The 20,483-nt window shown below is 37.2% G+C and overlaps 1 protein-coding gene across 4 annotated transcripts in view; it reads right to left on the reverse strand.

Moving 5' to 3' along the window:
• Positions 1 to 20,483, reverse strand: part of AKT3 (AKT serine/threonine kinase 3) — a 349,070-nt gene that overhangs the window by 122,473 nt on the left and 206,114 nt on the right. For all 4 annotated transcript variants that reach the window (XM_056107283.1, XM_056107291.1, XM_056107275.1 and 1 more), the window contains 2 exons: positions 18,449 to 18,560; positions 1,407 to 1,551 (listed from right to left, as the gene is read on the reverse strand). In XM_056107283.1, the coding sequence (XP_055963258.1) occupies positions 1,407 to 1,551; positions 18,449 to 18,549 (246 nt within the window). In that variant the 5' untranslated portion in view covers positions 18,550 to 18,560. The remainder of the gene's footprint in view (positions 1 to 1,406; positions 1,552 to 18,448; positions 18,561 to 20,483) is intronic.

Consider the following 20,483-nt stretch of genomic DNA (forward strand, 5'->3'; position numbering starts at 1 on the left):
CGCATAAAACATTGCAGCACACACCCTTCCACCAGTGTTTGCTTTCCCCCACTATTGTCCCAATGTCAGCCCCTCCCCAACCTCCACTGGATAGGTCCTGAAGAAATATGCTAAATTAAATAAGAATGGAATGAAAAACAACTTTTATGAATTGTCTTTTTTGATTAATTTATAAAATGAAAGACTGATCTTAGTCATTTGATAAATATGAAAAACTAAAGCAAATTTGCAAAAACTAATAAAACTAACTAGGGGAAAGCCTGCAGGTTACAAGAGGAAAATAAACTCGTACAAGAAGGAGAAGTGAGCACTCTTATACATAGGTGGTGAGTATGGTCAGCACTGACTCAGAGGAGTGAAGCTAAACATCTAAAATACTATAATACTGTGAACCCATGATAAAATTATAAAAAAAATTAAAATTTGAGTTGCAGGATGGTTTGGATCACACCTGGCAATGCTCGGGAACTGAATCTGGCTTTGCCCTGTGGTGAGAGGTGACTCCTGTTCAGGAGACCATATGTCATGCTAGGGATTTGAACTACAATTGTGATTAATGCAGCTGAATTGAAAGCAAGTAGTACCTTAATTCCTGAACTATCTCTGTCCCCTCAAAATTAAAGATATTTTAAAATTTTATAAAGTTATGTTTTCCAACATGAAGATTTATACTATAACAAATACAGTTAAACATGATCAATGGCATATTCATTTACAACTTCCTCTGAACGTAAGTTAATCTTAAAACACCAAATTTTACATGCAAGATGCTCTTCTTTTCAACATTCCATAGCAATTAAAATTGTAATTCCCATAGAGAAATTATCACAAATTATTCTGGACCACTGATTGAAGAAAAAAAAGAGCTTTTCTCACTGGCTCAAGATAAGTCATCAGGATAATATGTCACTGTATTTAAAATTGTTTATTTTTCTGTTGAAATTTATTAGGCCAGAATACTAAGAAAAAGTACAACAGAGTTATTTCTGTTTTTCACTTTCAGAAGCACATAAAATGTCAAATAGAGAAGCATGAACTGATTAGAGAAAACACTTATTTTCAAATTTCTAAAATGACATTAAAAATAACAAAGGTTAGGTAAAAATTGTGAGGTAGTATGATAGCACTTAAGTAACAACTACCTAATAAGAACTATCAACATTTTGGATCCTAAATGTTGACTAAATAAATAAAAAATTATGCTTCAATTATTTGATTTTACACAATAACAATCATTTTAGAATCACCTGACTAACTTCTGGTTAGTCAGAAGCATTCTTCTCTACATGTACAAATATATCTGCTCATATGTGCACTGGCATTTCTCTTACAAAAACAGTTTTTAGCATATTTTATCCATATACATAAATTCTGTGATACATAATGCAATAAATTATCATTTCTACCTTTCTTTTATGATGTGTTGTAGATGCATCCATCTCTTCCTCCCCTATATTATCAATTTGTGAAGTTGGACTACAGTTCATCCGCTCCTCTTCTTGTCTCTGAAGTCTGTCTGCTACTGCTTGGATAGCTTCCGTCCATTCTTCTCTATAAAAAAACAAGTAAAAAATTTGCACTAATAGAAAATCATAAATAACCAAAATACTGCCCTAATGAAATATGAAATCATTTTCTAGCTCGAACTACTTGTAATTTTGTAAGACTTAATTGTTTTTGCTGGATATCACATAACCTGTGGCTTTCTGTCTCTTTTTCCCAATGCCAAGACTATTTCCTTGCATTCCCTTTCATCATTTTGGTAAATATCAACTCATCTTGTACATCTTCATTCACTGATCCTTGGGTCTCCCTTTCAAATTTTATATCATTTTTCTTAGTATACTGTTGTACTCGGTGGATACTTATCATTTTGTTTATAATATGTTATGCTTATTCTCAATACCATTACTTCCTTTTTACTGTAATATTTACTATATGCATGCCTATTTAGTCTAATTATGACACATTAGGTAATTTCAGTCATTAGCCAACCAAAAATACATTGAAAAGCCGAACAAATGTTAAAAACAAGGAAGAAAGGTATTGCAGAGCCCTAAGACTGTGAAGAATTATGGGAACAAATATTACAGAAGAAAGAAATCCAGTGAAACACAGTCTCAAATATATCATCATCTAATCTTTGATAAGGAAGCAAGAAATATAAAGTGAAGTAAGGAAAGCCTCTTTAACAAATGGTGCTGACAAAACTAGACAGCTACATACATGCTTAAAAAATGGGCTCAGATCTCTACCTAAAACCATGCACAAAAATCAGACCAAATGGGTTAAAGACCTCAACATCAGACCAGAATCCATAAGGTACACTGAAGAAAAGGTCGGTAAAATCCTTCACGACATTGAAGCTAAAGGGATCTTCAAGGATGAAATGCCACTGACCAAACAAGTGGAAGCAAAGATAAACAAACGGGACTATCTTAAACTAAGAAGCTTCTGCACCTCCAAAGAAACAGTGACATATAAAGATTGCATTCATCTGGGGAACACAAAGTTAAAAAACTAGGAGACTAACACCCAAGAATAGCCGAGATAAGTACCAAGAGGTTTACTCCATGGCTTGGAGGCGAGCCACACATGCTAGGGGAAAAGGCAGTTCAGACAGAAAAGGGAGCACCAAGTAAAGGGTGTTGGGAGGATCCTCCCAGGATGGGAGACGCATGCTGAAAGTAGACTCTAGACAGAACATGATTGCCACTCAATGCCTCTTTTGCAAACCACAGCAGCCAAAAGGAGAGAGAGAACAAAAGGGAATGCCCTGCCACAGAGGCAGGGTGGGATGGGGGGGATGGGTGGTGGGAGGGATACTGGGATCAGTAGTGGTGGAGAATGGGCACCGGTGGAGGGATGGGTACTCGATCATTGTATAACTGAAACCCAAGCACAAAAATTTGTAAGTCTACAACTGTACCTCATGGTGTTTCACTAATAAAAATTAAAAAAAAAAAAAAAGAAACAGTGACCAGGATACAAAGATAGCCAATGGAATGGGAAAGGATCGTCACCCAATACCCTACTGATAAAGGGCTAATATCAAGGACACACAAGGCACTGGTTAAACTCTACAAGAAGAAAACATCCAACCCCATCAGAAAATGTGGCAATGAACTGAACAGAAATTTTCTCAAAGAAAAACTTAATGGCCGAAAGGCACATGAAAAAGTGCTCTTCATTACTAGTCATCAGGGATATGCAGATCAAAACAACAATGAGATATAATCACACACCACAGGGACTGGCACACACCCAAAAGAACAAAAGCAACGACTACTGGCATGGAGAAGGGACTCTCCTTCATTGTTGGTGGGAATGTCAATTGGCCCCGTCTTTTTGGAAAACAGTATGTACGTTTCTCAAAAAACTAGAAATTGAGTTCCCATTTGACTCAGCAATACCACTTCTGGGAATATATCCTGAGGGTGTAAAAAAACACAGCAGAAATGATATCTACATCTGTACGTTCAATGCAGCACTGTTCATACTAGCCAGAGTCTGGAAACTATACTAGAGTGTCTGAGAATAGACGATTGGTTAAAGAAACTTTGATACATCTGCACAATGGAATACTATGCAGTTGTTAGGAAAGATGAAGTCATGAAATTTGCTTATATGGTCATGGAGAGTAGCATGTTAAGTGAAATTCGAAAGAGACGGGCTGACACAGAAGGACTGTACTCATTTGTGAAATATACATATCATAATATGAGATTAACACCCAAGGATAGTAGAGACAAGGGTCATGAAGATTGCTCCACAGTTGGAAGCCTGCCTTATAAGCTGGGGGAGAAGGTGGCTGGGATAGAGAAGGAATCACTAAGTCAATGATGGTTGGAGGAATCCCTCGGGATGAGAGATGTGTTCAAAGTAAATAAAGTAGATAAAGGACCAAACATGATGGCCTCTCAGTATCTGTATTACAAACCATAATGACCATAAGTAGAGAGAGAGTAAGGGGGAAATTGTCTGCCATAGAGGCAGGGGGAGGTATGGGATGAGGGGGGAGAGATACTGGGGAAACTGGTGGTGGAGGAAGAGGTAGGTATAATGGTAGAGGGATGGGTGTTTGGCCATTGTATGACTGACTGAAACTCAAACATGAAAGTTTGTAACTGATGATGATGATGATGATGTAACTCATGGTGATTCGATCTAAAAAAAGAAAGAAATACAGTGAGATTATCCTCTGAAATTGATATTGAAATTTGTAGTAACTCAAAGAGCTGAGAGACATGGTTAATCACTATATTTTAGGTAGACAACCCATAGAATTTGACCCAAATTTTCAAAAAGAGGGTACAAGAAATATATGGGCTTACCTATCTAGAGTTACTTTTTATGAATGAAGTCTAGAATAATTAAATTATTGAAGGCCTTCATATTGGAAAACATTTACTTTTGCTAGTCTCCAAGTTGGCTGTTAAAGTAAATAAAATCACCAAATACATATTTTCTTTACACACACACACACACACACACACACACACACACACTTGTGTTCGGCCATACTTCCTGACTCTGCACTCAGGAATTACTCCTGGCATTGATTGGGGGACGAAATGGGGTGTTGGGGAGCTAATCTCAGGTTGACCACATGCAAGGAAAATGGTATCATTTCTTTGGCCCAATGATCTCTTCAAGACTTCAAACTGTCTCTCTACCTTTTTATGCACATAATTCAATAATAATTGAAAAATAAACAAGTACACAGATACAAGACCATAGGTTCAAAATCATAGACAAAAAGAACAAGAATCATATTCACTAAAGCTTTAGGTGATATGGAGTTATCTGAAAGAAACTGAAAAAAGTTATTATGTTTAAGAAAATAAACTTTAAGACTGGAAATTCATTAGGGAATCAGAAAAGAGAGATAAAAAAATGGAAATCCTGAAATTTAAAAATGAAACATTTATGTCTGTGATCACTTAAAGGTTTTAACATGGGGAAATCATTCAAGTGGAAAAAATTATAATAAAATAGCTGGAATGAAACATGAAGAGATAAAGTAATAGAAAATTAAAATAGATATGGATATAATGTAAGACAAATGAAGCAGTGAGAAAGAAATAAAACAGTAAGAAAATCTCTACACGATAAATATCTCAAAGAGGATAAAAAAGGAAATAAAGTATTTGAAGAGATAGTGATTGATAATTTTAAAAAACTGCCACAAGAAAATCAGGTACATAAAATTGTTTCTGAGGAATGGTAGAGTCAGATATCTAAACCACAGAGTCAACAACACTAAAATCTAGGAACCCAAACATTAACAACTGGACTTTGAATAGGGTCTGTCAGGTGGGCAGGTTTTGGGAGTAGGGAGTGGGAGGTGGGGTGCAGGATGGGTGGGATATGGGAAGGAACCTGGAAACTTGGAGGGAAATTGTTTCCTCCAAGTGGTGTGATCAGTGCAGCAATGTTTATGTCTAAACTCAACTATGAGTAACTTTGTAAACAAGAGAGGGAGGAGGGAGGGAGGGAGGGAGGGAGGGAGGGAGGAAAGAAGTAAGGAAGGAAGGAAAAAAGGGAGGGAGGAAGGAAGGAAGGAAGGGAGGGAGGGAGGGAGGGAAGGAGGATGGAAGGAAATTGGAAAATATGTTAAACTCTCACTTCCATGCATATTCCATGGAAGACTCTAAAAATTCCAACCAAACACATTAGAAATAATTAACCATTATAGAAAAGTAGCAGAATACAAAGTCAAACTGTACAACAAAATTTTTTTTGGTTTGCCTGGTGGTGCTCAGGGCTTATTACTAGCTCTGTGCTCAGATATCGTCCTGGCAGGCTTGGAGGCCAATATGGGATGTGGGAAAAGTGAAACCAGGTTGGCCATGTGCAAGGCAAGCACCCTATCACTCCCAGGGCTGTATTCAATGGTATCAGGTGTGTCAAGTGGTGCCTGGTGTTAAACTGCAAGGCATGGGACTTAACTAGTGTACTTATCTCTGGATCCTTAACTCTTTTTCAAAAATTGATAAAATAATGAGAGAAAAATCAGTAGACATGCAGAAACACTACTGAATACCTTGATAAAATTAATATTTAAAGAATATACCTAAAAGAAGCAGAGCACACATTTCAAATGCACAGGGTATATTCATCAGCAGAGATCATATTCTGGATTATGGGAGACTTGGCCGGATTAAAATAATACATTATTGGTCTGATCACAGTATCACTGATTAGAAATTAGTGGTAAGAGAATCAGAAAAACTCCTAACTATCTAAAAATAATATATCTCGTAATTGATTTAAAACAAAGCTCAGAAATCCTATTAGAGAATAATATAATGAATAAGAATAAAAATAAACTTTTCAGATTTAAGTTCCCAGTATAATGTTTTGTATAGATGGGCTAAGTTTCACTTTTAAAGTGCCTAAAGTATAGGGAAGAGAAGGAAAGAAGAAGTGGGGGGTGGGGGGGAGGAGAAGTGACAGATGAGAAGTAATGGGGGCCAAGACAGGAGATTCAGATACAAACGTGGTGTTAAGGAATGAAAGAGCCAAATCCCCTGACCAGAGAGTCAACAGCAGTGAAATCTAGAGACCCAAACTTTAACAACTGAACTTAGAAAGGTGCCTGTCAAGAGGGCAGACTGGGGGGGGGGGGGGGGGGGAGGGGGCGGTGGGGTGGGAGGGGAGGGGCGGGGATATGGCAGGGAATCTAGTAACATTGGTAGCTGGAGGTTGACACTGGTGGTGGGACCACTGCTGTAAACTGTATGACTAAAATTTAACTATGAAAACCTTTGTAAATCATGGTGCTTTAAAAAATTTTTAACTGTAGCAAAAATAAATTAATTAAAAAAATTTGAATGGAATTTTCTTATATCTCATCTTTTTTGTTTTTAACATACATTCCAGTAAATGTTGTAACAAACTTCAGGCCTGTAATGCAAAATGCTCATAGGGATCAGTTTCACTGTGGTATAATTATGAGAGAATTTTTGTGCATAATGTATCAGTATAGGCTGTTTGTCAAAATAGGCTGTTTTTGTTAGTAGAAAATACTGAGCATACATGGAAATGTGTCTGTGAGTGGGTATGGGCAAAGTGGGGACAAGGTAACAGCAACTAAAGCGATCAGCTGTAAGAAAGGAAAAGAAGTTAAAGAGAGTAAAGAAGTTAAAGTGTAGTCATTGAAATCATATAAAAATATACATCTTCTCCCATGATCTATTAAGTATTGCTTTAAAGCACAGATATATAATTTATAAAAATAATATGAATAGGCAAAACTTTTATCTTGCAGATGCTACTGGGACAAAAGAATAAATGCTGACTTACACGATTCACAGAACCCAGATTCCCTTCCAAACACATTTTTAAAAATTTTACAAATTTTCTCAACAGAAATAAGAGCATAAAGTAATTCCAAATAAGAGTATAAACAATATTCTCAAATATTTTGGATAAAAATGGGAAAAGTATTAAAAGAATTAGCTAAATAAAAATAGCAAGTACTATAGTATAATGCTAACTATTCTATATGCATCAGTATTTACCATTTTAAAAGAAAATGTATCCAAAGTAGCACTGTAGCACTATCCTTCCGTTGTTCATCGATTAGCTCAAGAGGGCACCAGTAACGTCTCCATTGTGAGACTTGTTGTTACTGTTTTTGGCATATTGAATACGCCACGGGGAGCTTGCCAGGTTCTGCCATGCGGGTGGGATACTCTTGATAGCTCGCCGGGCTCTCCGTGAGGGATGGAGAAATCAAATTCCGGTTGACCGCGTGCAAGGCAAACTGGCCCTATACGCTGTGCCATTAGGTTGGGCTAGTATCCAAAGTATTCAAAAATTTTCTTATGTACTAAAAAAACTCAAGAATTTGCTTTAAAAATGTACTAGAGACATTAACAAGATGATGAACAGAAACCATAGGTACTACTGTTCCCTCTGAAGACATCCTTTTAACAACAATACTTTAATTAATTTGCTATGCGATAAAAAGCCAGTAGAGTGGTTCCAGTATACGAAGAGAGTTACACTCAAGCCAGAAGAGAAATCTGAGGCACTAAATTATCATACGCTCTTCTCCTGGCTTTTCATATCAGAGATGGAACTTCAACTTTTACTGAGAAAAGAAAATTAAAGCTAAACCAGGAAAAAGAAATCCACTGTTTAATCTTTCTTGGAGGAGGCTGCCCTGACAGAAGTAGGTATTGCTTTAATCAACGTGTGAACAGTAAAAGGAACAAGGCTTGAGGACACTGAAAACAAAGGATATGATTTGGATTAACAATACATTCACCCTAATTCCTCTTTTTAGTTTAGCATACAATGAGCAGGACAAAAACCAGTAAGTCTCCCAGGGAGAGAAGTAACTGGAAGAAGATGTCAAAACAACTTTTTTCTCTTTCAACTATCTGAAAGCATGGACTAGATCAGGATAAGCTAGATGCAGGAAGGTAGAGTATAAAAGACAGCTGGGTAGCTAGCTGCTGCCTCAGACACTTGTACAGCAGACAGGATGACAAAACTCAGCTGCCTCTCCCTCAGGGGGTTAGGAGAAAAACTGAATGTGCATCTAATATTAAGCTTCTTTCTCTGGGAACTGCTCGTGACATTGGTTTCTATTACTCCCACTCCGAGATGGGACCCTACATAAGCTAGAAGCCCTAGGGTGGGGAGGGGAGGTCTGAAGGGAGATGGGGGCCTTTGAATTAAATAGTTTTTCTTACAGGGGGTCCAGAACATGCAGTAATATAGAAAGGCACTAGATGGGGCAAGAGATTATGTGCTCCAGAAAATAGAAACCTGAAGGTCCAGCTAATTAAAAATTGACATACATAAAGAAGAGACATCCGAAGAAAGCTACATCCACAGAAAAGGTTTGAGACACCCAGAGAATTTCTAGCTGGGTTGACTGGATTGACTGGTCTTTACAGTAAAGATGAATGAGGTAATTTTGTTTTCAAACTGGAAGATCGTAACATGAACTTGCAAGGCAATAAAAAAAAGGTACAAATGGCTGTATCAATGGTAAAAAATGAATCTCTAGAAGCATATTCTAAGTAAATAGGTAGATAAACTATCTAAGAAAGAATTCAAATTAACCATCAGATAGTGTTTACAATAAGATAATATACTAAAAGCAAAATTATCAACAGAAAATATATTAAAAATAAATAAAATTCTTATAATTTGACAATAACTGAATTGCAATACTGAATAGTTGGATATCTCTTTTGATAAAATAATCAGCAAAATAAAAAAAAACATTTGAAATAGTTTAGATAAGATAACCAAAGAAAAATAATGATAAAGGCAGCAATAAAGCCTGAAGAACATATGGGAGGACCATGAAATGAACTATTAAAATGCATAATGAAGGTCTAAGAAGAGAATGAGAGAAGAAAAAGCATAGCTGCTGAAATAATGACCAAAAATGCTTCAAATATGGGTTAGGAAACAATGCAAGTTTTAATTACACTAGATCAAAATATGTCTAAAGTAAGACACATTAAAATCAAATTATCAAGAGCCAAATAGAGAAGACTTTTAAACCAACAAGATAAAAGCAATTCCTCAACTACATGGGTGCTACTATATGCTACTAGTATTTCTTTCCTCAATAATTTTTAAAATTAATTCCTCAATATTATTCAATAAATAATTATTTTAGTCCTCAATTAAAAATCAGAGGCCAGGATAAGGGGATAATATATTTTCAAGGCAAAATGTTGAAAGATAAAACTGGCAACCAAGCATATAGTATCTAGAAAAACTATCCTTTAAAAATAAACAATAAAATAAAGATTGTTACAGGCAAAAACAAAAGCTGGAGAAATCTGTTACCTCTAGAACTTACAGCAATATCTAGAACTTACTTACCGATATCCTTGATGAACACAGACATAAAGATCCTAAGCTAAATTCTAGCAAACTGAATTCTGTAGCAGATTAAAATGATTGTACATTGCCAAGTGAGCTTTACTCAAGATGAAAGGATGGCTCAACATATGAGAATCAATGTGATACATATTATCAACAAAAGCAACATTAAAAATTATATGTCTTTGCTGAGTGAAATAAGTCAGAAGGAGAGGATCAGACATAGAATAATTACACTCCTTTGTGGGATATAAAAAGCATAATATGAGACTAATACCCAGGACAGTAAAAACAAGGGCCAGGAGGATTGCTCCACAAAAGGAAGAAAAATAAAATCCTAAAAAGTTAGAAGTTACAATGGGTATCTTAGAAATACGAAACATCATGAGACTTACAATGAATAACTTTACAGCACCAAATAAGAGGATGTGGAAGAAATAATGAGAGAGACAGAGACAGAGACAGAGTGAGAGGAGAAAGAGGGGGAGAGAGAGACAGAGCGAGAGGAGAAGGGGGGGAGAGAAAGAGAGAGAGAGAGAGAGAGAGAGAGAGAGAGAGAGAGAGAGAGAGAGAAGTGTCGGCCATCGAGGAGGGTTGCAAGGATAGGGTGAGGGGAACTGGGGATATCAGTAGTTGAAAATATATAGACACTGGTGAAGGGATGAGTGTTAGAACACTGTATGACTGAAATGCAATATGAACAACTTTGTGACTATATATCTCTCTATGAATTTAAAAACAAATATCATTGAATCAACAAAAATAAGAGAGCTCTTGACCAGAATCCACAGACTATATTGAAGAAATATGTGCAAACGCCCATGATGCTAGAGTAATTTGACTCAATAGGCAAGAAAATCAAAAGCAAAAATAGGGGCGGAGCAATAGTATAGTGGATAGGGTATTTGCCTTGTATGTGGCTGACCAGGGTTTCAATCCCGAGTATACTGTGTAGTCTGCCAATCATGCCAGGATCCCTGAGCACAGAGCCAGTCAGGAGTAAGCCCTGAGCATTGCTGGCTGTGAGCAAAGGGGAATAAAAGCCAAAAATAAACAAATGGAATTAAATAGAAATAAAAAGCATATAAACTATGAAATAAAATGGGTCAACATTTTTATATACCATAAATTTGATAATGGCTAATCCAAGATACAGAAAGTACTCACAAAATTTAACAACAACAACAACAACAACAAAAACCTAATCAAAAATATGAAAAAATGCTCAGACACTTCTCCAAAGAAGACATAGATTGTCAAAGGCAAACTTAAGAAAAAATGTGGGGTTGGAGCAATAGTAAAATGGAGAGGTTGCTTGCCTTGTACTTGGCCAACTGAGTTTTGATCCCTGGTACCACAGGGAGTTTTGATTCCTGTGAAACCCACTAGGAGTAAGCCATGAGCAGCACTGCTTTAACCCAAGAAATCAAAAACAAACAAACAAAGAAATTAAAAATGCTTAACGCCACTGGCTATAAGAAAATTCAGATCAAAGTAAGGTAAGGTAAAAGGTAAAGGCCTTCCCGTTGATCATCGATTTGCTCGAGCGGGCCCAGTAACGTCTCCATTGGAGACTTTGTTGTTACTGTGTCTGGCATATCAAATACTCTCGGTAGCTTGCCGGGCTCTCCGAGAGGGGCGGAGGAATCGAACTCGGGTTGGCCATGTTGGCCGCTTGTAAGGCGAACGCCCTACCCGCTGTGCTTAAAAAAAAATTGTATCATACCAGTGAAAATGGCTTATCTCAAAAAGTCCAAAAATAATCAAGAGGGGACATGGTAAGAAAAATATCTCTATTCACTGTTGACTGGAATATTATCTGATCAGCCTCCATGGAAAACAGTATGAAGATTCCTAAAATTCTTAAAATGGAACTACCATATAACTCAGCAATTCCACTCCACTTATCCAAAGAACACAAAAACACTAATTATGAAAGAATATGATATGCATGCCTATGTTCACTGCACTGTTGTTTATAATAGGCAAGATCTATAAGCATAAAGACAGATGAGTGGCTGAAGAAAAATTATTTAGCTGGAAGAAGAGATGAAGCCTTGAATTTTGCTAGAACATGTATGTAAGTGGTGGGTTCTATGGTGAAGTTAAAGTTAGAAGGATAAAGACAAATACACTCAGAACTGATAAAGGAACTTTCTCACTCGAGTAACAAAGAAAAAAAAGCAGAGAAATAGACAATGTCCAGCTAACCAAATTCTTTGACTCTAAGGAGAAAACTGAGGTTTCTGAGGAGGAAGAAAGTGAAGGAAAGGAAGGGTTTTAAGGACAGTGGAGAAAAGATATTTGAACTTTGGTGACTGTGTTGTGGTAAATTTTTATAACTAAAACACATGTATTTATAACCCTATAAACCACTGCTACCGTCAAAAATTAAAAACAAAATCTGATTTTTTCTGAGTAAAGAAAATCCAGAATTCACTGGTGAATTAGCTTAAAATTTTAAACAAATTTTAATATCAATCTTTAAGTAAGTAAGTAAGTAAGTAAAGGCCCTCCCGTTGTTCATCGATTTGCTTGAGCGGGCCCAGTAATGTCTCCATTGGAGATTTTGTTGTTACTGTGTTTGGCACATTGAATACATCACGGGTGGCTTGCCAGGCTCTGCCGAGTGGGCGAGATACTCTTGGTAGCTTGCTGGGCTCTCCAAGAGGGGCGGAGCAATCGAACTCGGGTCAGCCATGTTGGCTGCGTGCAAGGCAAACGCCCTACCGCTGTGGTGGAAAAGAGAAATCTAATGACATTTTTATTATGATTATTATTTTTGTGTCATAACCAGTAGTGCTCAGGGGATATATAGTGTATTTGAGAATGTGCCCTAGATTGGCATGTGCAAAGTAAGCTTCTAATCTGCTGTACTAAGTCTCTAGCCCCTGAAATTGTTATAATAATAGCATCACCCCTGTATCACAGGCATAAAGAGACACTGAAAGAAATCTATAGGCAATGTCACTGTTAAATTTTGATGGACAATTCCTTAAAAAACCCCTAGCATCCAAACTCAGAAGTGTAGGACTCACTCTTGCCACTTCTATTCAACATAGTACTACAAATCCTAGGCAGTGCAGCTGGGTAACAAGATAAAACAAAAAAAGCATTCATATTAGAAAATAAGCAAAATTACCTATATATGACACAATATTATACATAAACAACAATTCTAGGTAAAATACTATTAGATTGAAAGTATTTAGCAAAATTGAAGGCTACAAGATTAAATGATAAAAATTGGGTTTATTTCTATACATGATTAATAACCATCAAAACATTAGGGACAGAATCCTATTTACAATGGTATTAAAAACAATGAAATAGAAACAAATTTAATGATACAAGTTGGTTAAGGAAAAACATTTATATTGAAAACTGAAGAAGTATTGGTGAAAAAAATAAAAGGATGGAGAATCTGTGTTCATAAATTACATATAATACTATGAAAATAACCAGAACTCAGAAATACATCCAATGGTAAAGGGTATTCTTCATGTGTTAGATACTGAATCTGATCCCTGATATGGCATTATTTAAACAGCCCATACCACCCACAGGGATCTACAAATTCAATGAAATCTTTATTAAAACCCAAATGACATTCTTTGAAGAAAAATAATCCTAAAATTAGTATGGTATTACATAAAAACCCAAATATGCAAAAATACCATTAATAAGAACAAAGCTGCACACATCTTATTTATTTACTTTAAACATACATTACAAAGTAATGCAAAGTGTCTCATACTGGCATGCAAACATATAGAACAATAAAGTCCTGAAAGCCAGAAATAAAACCTTGCATGCACAGTCAAATGACCTTCCTAAGGGTGAAAACACAACTCAGTAGACTTTCTTTTCAACAAGTAATGTTGGGAAAACTGAATGTACACATGCAAAAGAATCTTATTACACCATACAAAGACAATCACAGACCTGAAACTCTAAAACTCCTGGAATAGAATGACTTTAGAAATGGCATCTTGATAACAAAAGCAAACGGATAAGTACATCAAACCAAAAAAATCTTCTGCAAAATAAAGGACAAACAGTGAAGTATAAGACAACCTACAGAATCAGAGAAGTCATAAGTCTGATATGGGGTTAATATTAAAAAGAGGGATAGAGAGACAGTATACTAGGTAAGGCGGTGCTTCCCTTGCATGTGGCCAAACCAGTCCCCATATCTAATATAGTATCAGAGCCCTGCCAAGAGAGATCCCTGAGCACAGAACCAGGAGTAAGCCCTGAGTACAGCCAGGTGTAGTCTAAAGACAAACAAACAAACAAAAATTTAAAATATACAGAAAAATGTCTTAATTAACAGCAAAAATTAAAAAATAAAACCCTCAAAATGGTCAAAAATGGGCCAGAATTAATACAGATCATGGAAACACATGGCATGAACCCAATCTGGGTTTGATCCCCAATACTACATTCCCAATACCAGGTTTGCAGGTCCCAGCCATATTCCATCTTCTAGCATTGCTGGCTGAGAATCACTAGTAGAACCCTAGGTCTCCTGAACACCACTTCAGAACACCTCCAATCCCCAAAAGTAACAAAATAGAAAAATGACTGAAAGATTTAAAACAATAATTTCTCCAAACATATATACATGATCAACAAGTATATAAAAAAGATGCTGAGCATCATAAATTATCATGAAATTATCAAATCTAAGCCACCCGAGATACAGTAATATCAATTCATACCTATTAGGATGGCAAGTACATACATGAATATTCATAAAATACATAAATACATATTTAAATCTCAAGAGTTGGTGGGAATGAAGAAAAACTGGAAGCCTGCTACACTGCTGGTGACGACATAAAATGGTAGAGGTATTATGAAAATTTCTCTGATAGAAACAGAACTATCACACAATCCATTAATCCTTCTGGACACTAACAACAACAAAAAGAAATCAGGTTAAGAGATAATTCGTATTACCACATCCACTGCAATGTTATTCAAAATAGACTAGATTTTTTCAAACAAACTAAAAATTGACTGACAAAGGAAATACAGTATAATCACACAATGGCCTGTACTTAAATCTTCAAAAAAAAAAAAAGAAACAAATCCTGTCATATATAAAATTTTCCTTCATGTGGAGTACATTATGTTAAGTGAAATAAGCCAGTAAAAATTGACAAATATTAAATTCTCCTACTTGTAGGCCGGAGCAATAGCACAGTGGCAGGCCATTTGCCTTATGAGTAGCTAGCCCAGCCGAGCTGGGTTCGATTCCTCTACCCCTCTTGGAGAGCCCGGCAAGCTACTGAGAGTATCTCGCCCTCACAGCAAAACCTGGCAAGCTACCCGTGACGTATTCAATATGCCAAACACAGTAACAACAAGTCTCACAATGGAGACATTACTGGACATGCTCAAGCAAACCGATGAAAAACGAGAGGACAGTGCTACAGTGCTACAGTGCTACTCATAGAAGATTTCTAAAGTAATCAAGTTCAAAAGCAAAAGTAAATGTGATTGACAGTAAGGGAATGAAAAAGGGAATTGCAGTTATTTTTCAGGAGATATACAATGTGTCCACCAAGATCAAAACATTCTAGAGACCTATTATGTAGTCATATGTAATCAATACTGTACTGTACAAGCTCCCTGTGACGTATTCGATATGCCAAACACAGTAACAAAGTCTATAATGGAGGCGTTACTGGGCCCGCTCGAGCAAATCGATGATCAATGGGAGGGCCTTTACTTTACTTTACTGTACACTTAAACTCGTTTTGAAAATACATTTCATGCTGTCTTTAAACACAGCTACAAAATATGTTATAGTCTAAAAACATTTTGAAACATGTTTTATTTAAAGATACAAGTTTTGTAAGATTTCCCTAAAATGTGGTTAAAATGAAGTACAAGTATTTCAATTTCGTCCAAAGTCAGTGATAAAAGAAGAATTATTCAATAAATGGAAATGAAAGAACAGGTTCACCTTCTGGAGAAAAGATTCCAAAGTGGTATCACACAATAAAGTTAAGTCTAAGATTTACTTTAAGTCTAAGTACAATACCTGGCTGTACTTAGATCTTACTCATGGCTATATTCAGGAATCACTCATGGAGTGTATTGGGGAACAGTATGTGGTGGTGGGTATCAAACCGAGGTTTGCTGCGTGCATAGCAAATGCCTTGTATTAACTCTCTAGCCCACAACAGGTAAGAATTTTGGGAATCAGACCAAAAAAACAGATCTTTCTAGTAAGTCTTCATGAATAGCAAAGTCTGTACTATATTTCCAAGCAGATGATTCTAGATAAATACAGAAAAAAAATACTCCAATGACAAATATACACATTTTCCTTTTCATAACTTTAAAATAATTAGGAACCTCCATTTTTTAATGGTAATCCTCATCACCTGTTCTTGGGAGCCCACAAGCCACTTCATACAACATTAGACCTAGTGATACTGGGCCCGATTAGGTTAGGTACTGTGGTGCTGCTCAGGCCTTGCAGGGCTGGGACACCAGTGTGACACCAAGTGTTACTTTGAGGCTCCCAGAACTATACTTGGTGGACAGGACAATGTGGTACCAGGGGTGAAATTTGGGACTTGTCTATGATTATCCTTTTAAATATCCCTAGCCCCATTTTTTCAAGCAGCCACACCTACTCTTCCATTTTTTTTTTTTTTAAAACAACCATACCCAGCAGTGCTGTGAGACGTCAGAGAATTCCAGAAGTGGCTGGGCTCTGAGTACAAGTCCAGTACTCATCTCAATATTGTGATACTAGGGCCCAAAGCGCTATGGACTATCTAGAATGCTTTCTTCTACTGAAAAAGCAAATGAAACCAACTGTCCAGAAAAGCACTGTGATGTTAAAGAAATAGAGAACAATTAAAGAATCTTAAGATACGGCTAAGGTTCTCACAAGCAAAATCACACACTTCAAAGGAATGTTATAAATCCATTAAGAACAATTTTCAATGGATAGATAGATATAAATTCCATTCAGTCAGTCAAATACTATGCCAGAACCTGGACATGTATTAAAAAAATGAAGGTTAAACAATAGTGACGTGTTTTATATATAATAGGTACAAGGGGGTATAAAAATATAGCAAGGGGACATATATGTTCTACAAGGTTTCGTAGAAAATATGAGAATCCAAGCTCAGATCTGAGAGATACTTAGGAATTAGTCAAACCATAGTTTTTGGTAAAGGTATAAGAAAACCAGACTCAAGCATATAGATATGCCTGGGGGAAATGAGCATGAGGTATGGAAAGAAGACACACAAAATTAGACATAGAATAAAAATCCAGAGAGACAGTATAGTGAATGGACGCTTACTTTCCATGCAGTCTAAACGGGTTTGATTCCTGGCACCCCATATGGCCCTCTGAGTTCTACGAGGAGTGAAGCTTGACCACAGAGCCAGCAGTAAGCCCTGATAATAACCAGGTGTGGCCCCCCAAAAACAAAACAAAAAGTCATTCAAATACAGGAGCTGGAAGCAAAGTACAGGAATTAAGGTACATGGCTTGCATGTGGACAATACCAGTTTAATCCTCATTATCATATGATTCCCCTGCGAATTTCTGGTGCACCTCTGGAAGCTCCAGAGCACTGCTGGAGATCCAGTCCAGGAATTCCCAGTACCACAGGACCCAAGTAGCACTTCAGATCCTCTCTCTGAATCACTGGTCCAGTTGGCTGAGAATCACTGGGACGTATCTTAAGAATCACTTCTGAGACCCCCCCCCCCCCAAATCCAAATATATTTGCATAGAATAAGAAGTATAAGAAAAGAAAGTACCATTGTTTAATTCTGATGATAAACTAGGACTGAATTTATAGTTCTTTTCAATTTTTCCCAAGGTAATCACACATTACTATATAAAGTTTATTGATCAAAAAAAGCATATTAAAAGAATATTTCATAGTTTAGAAAGCTTGGGGAAACTTCTAAAGAATTCTACAGCCACTTGGGTAATTAAAACATTTTACTACCACTAGTTTCAGAATTCCATATGTGAACATAGTGAGTCTTCCAATTTTTAGGAAGCTAATTTGGTTATAATACTGTCTCCTACTAATTTTATTTTAGTTTAAAAATATATCTCCCTCAAGAAATAATACTTTAGAATGCTCTGATTCAGTAGCACTGTCCTCCCATTGTTCATTGATTTGCTCGAGTGGGCCCAGTAACGTCTCCATTTTGAGACTTGTTGTTACTGTGTTTGGCATATTGAATACATCACAGGTAGCTTGCCAGGCTTTACTGTGCGGGTGAGATACTCTCGGTAGCTTGCCAGGCTCTCCAAGAGGGGTGGAGGAATCGAACTCGGCTCGGCCGGGCTGGCTGCGCGAAAGGCAAACACCCTACCGCTGTGCTATTGCTCCAGCCCGAAAGTAGTGAGTGGTCGCAAGGTCAACCTAAAGTCTGATTTAGTATTTTGCAAATATCTATTATCCTCTATTATACCTGAAACAGTTTAGAGAATTTTCTGAATATATTTGCAAGTGGTGAAATGAGATACAACTACATCATTAATCTGTTGGTTCCTTTTTCACAACAGGAATAAAACAGTTTCTTACCTTTCTTCTGGAGTATCGACATGAAATGTTCTTTCTATAACAGTAGTCCACTGGAGACATCTTATAATAAATGTGTTTGGCTTTGGTCGTTCTGTTTTCATTAACTGGCATTCTAGAATTAAGTAAAATAACTCTTTGAATAACTTATATTTAAACCATGAAGGAAAGTGTTGAAACATATTTCTATTTTAAACAAAAGCACTGCAAACCCAGTTTTCTATGAATCTCCATTCGGCGTTTAGAACCTGACGTCAGTATTCCTTTCCAATGCATAGTTCTTTTTGGCATATAACCTTTAAGTGAAAATACTGTATTCTTACTTATATTTTCATTTTAAGTATAAAATTTTTAAATGATGAAAAATTTTTAAATGGCAAAAAATTATAGTATAAAAAAGCAATTTGTACTATAACTCATGATTTCTGAACTTTCTTTGCCTATCAGAGGCACATTAGGTAATAGTAATAGGTAACAGATTCTCTTTGAAGCATATTGTTTACACGAAGGTTCAGTTGGTTACACACAGCAACTATGATGGTTCCTTCCCACTTCCTTCTTTTCAAAATCTTATTAACTACAGTCTTACACAATAATGCTAATTTAATGCCCCAGCTAGAAAAATAAATTAAAAATTAGAAATTATGTGTACAACCATTTCTCATAACACCTAGGACAGTGACAGCCCAGAAACTTACAGACTAAATACTTGGTGTAAGCAACTCACCAACTGGCTTTTACGAAATAGATATTGAAAACAGGAGTAGACCTTAATTAATTAGAGGCTATAGAAAAATAGGAAAAGCCAAAAAGGAAAGTAAAAATCATCCAATCTTAGGTTCACCTATTTCTGTTTTACTAACAGTTACCACTTCCATATCCAGTTACCTATGATAATAGATTTGACAATTAGGATACAAGAATGATCTACATGTTCTTATTGTAAATGAGCACGTATAAGAGATTCCATCTAGTTCTCCATATCTGTATCACTGTATCACTATCACTGTCATCCCATTGTTCGTCAGTTTACTTGAGCCGGTGCCAGTAATGTCTCTATTTGTCCCAGCTCTGAGATTTTAGCATCCTCTCCTTCCTCATCTTTCCCAACGATTGAAGGCTCTTTCAGGGTCAGGGAAATGAGACTTGTTATAGTTACTTGTTTTGGCATATCGAATACAAGATGGGACTCTGTGCCAGGCTGCTTCCACATGCAGAGCCCCAGAGGGGGGTGGGCGAGAGCCCTCCTAACCCTAAGGGACCCAGCCCCAACAGCTGGCCTCCACTACCCAACAGCCGCCACGCTCCAGGCCACTTTCTGTAAGCTCGGGATGAACCTCACGCAGAATTCCCATGGAACCCAGGTAAGGAACGCAAGTAATGCAGAACTTTGTGACCTTGGACTCTTGACTCAATGGGGCCCAGGAACAGAGATCCTCTGCCTGCTTCCCCCAGTCACCTGTGACCCAGGGGTCACACCTATAAGCCACACCCTGCTGGCACCAGATAATCTCCTCATCAACCACCCTCCAGAACTAACAGCTGCTCCTCCCAAACTGGAGTATAAAAGGAGGCCCCCATAACGATACCACCGAACTCTGCACCAGGCTGCTTCCACTCGGGAGCCCCGGGGGGGGGGGGGGCGGGTGAGAGTCCTCCCCGCCCCAAGGGACCCAGTCCCAGCAGCCAACCTCCACTACCCAACTGCTGCCATGCTCCAGGCCACTTTGCACAACACATCATGGGACACTTTCTACCCATTGTCCATAATTACCACACCGTGTTTGATGGAGTTTAGACAATAGGCAACACACACACACACACACACACACACACACACACACACACACATATATATATGCATGCCTCTGGAGTGCCCGACAAACTACTGAGAGTATCCTGCCTTCACGGTCAGAGCCTGGCAAGCTACCCATGTCATATTTGATATTTGATATGCCTCCATATATGTAGCACTGTAGCACTGTACTGTCCTCTCATTCATCAATTTGTCAGGAGTAATCCCCAAGATACTGCTGGG

The sequence above is a fragment of the Sorex fumeus genome, unplaced genomic scaffold (assembly GCF_029834395.1).
Source record: "Sorex fumeus unplaced genomic scaffold, SorFum_2.1 ptg000007l, whole genome shotgun sequence".
Taxonomy (NCBI): Eukaryota; Metazoa; Chordata; class Mammalia; order Eulipotyphla; family Soricidae; genus Sorex; species Sorex fumeus.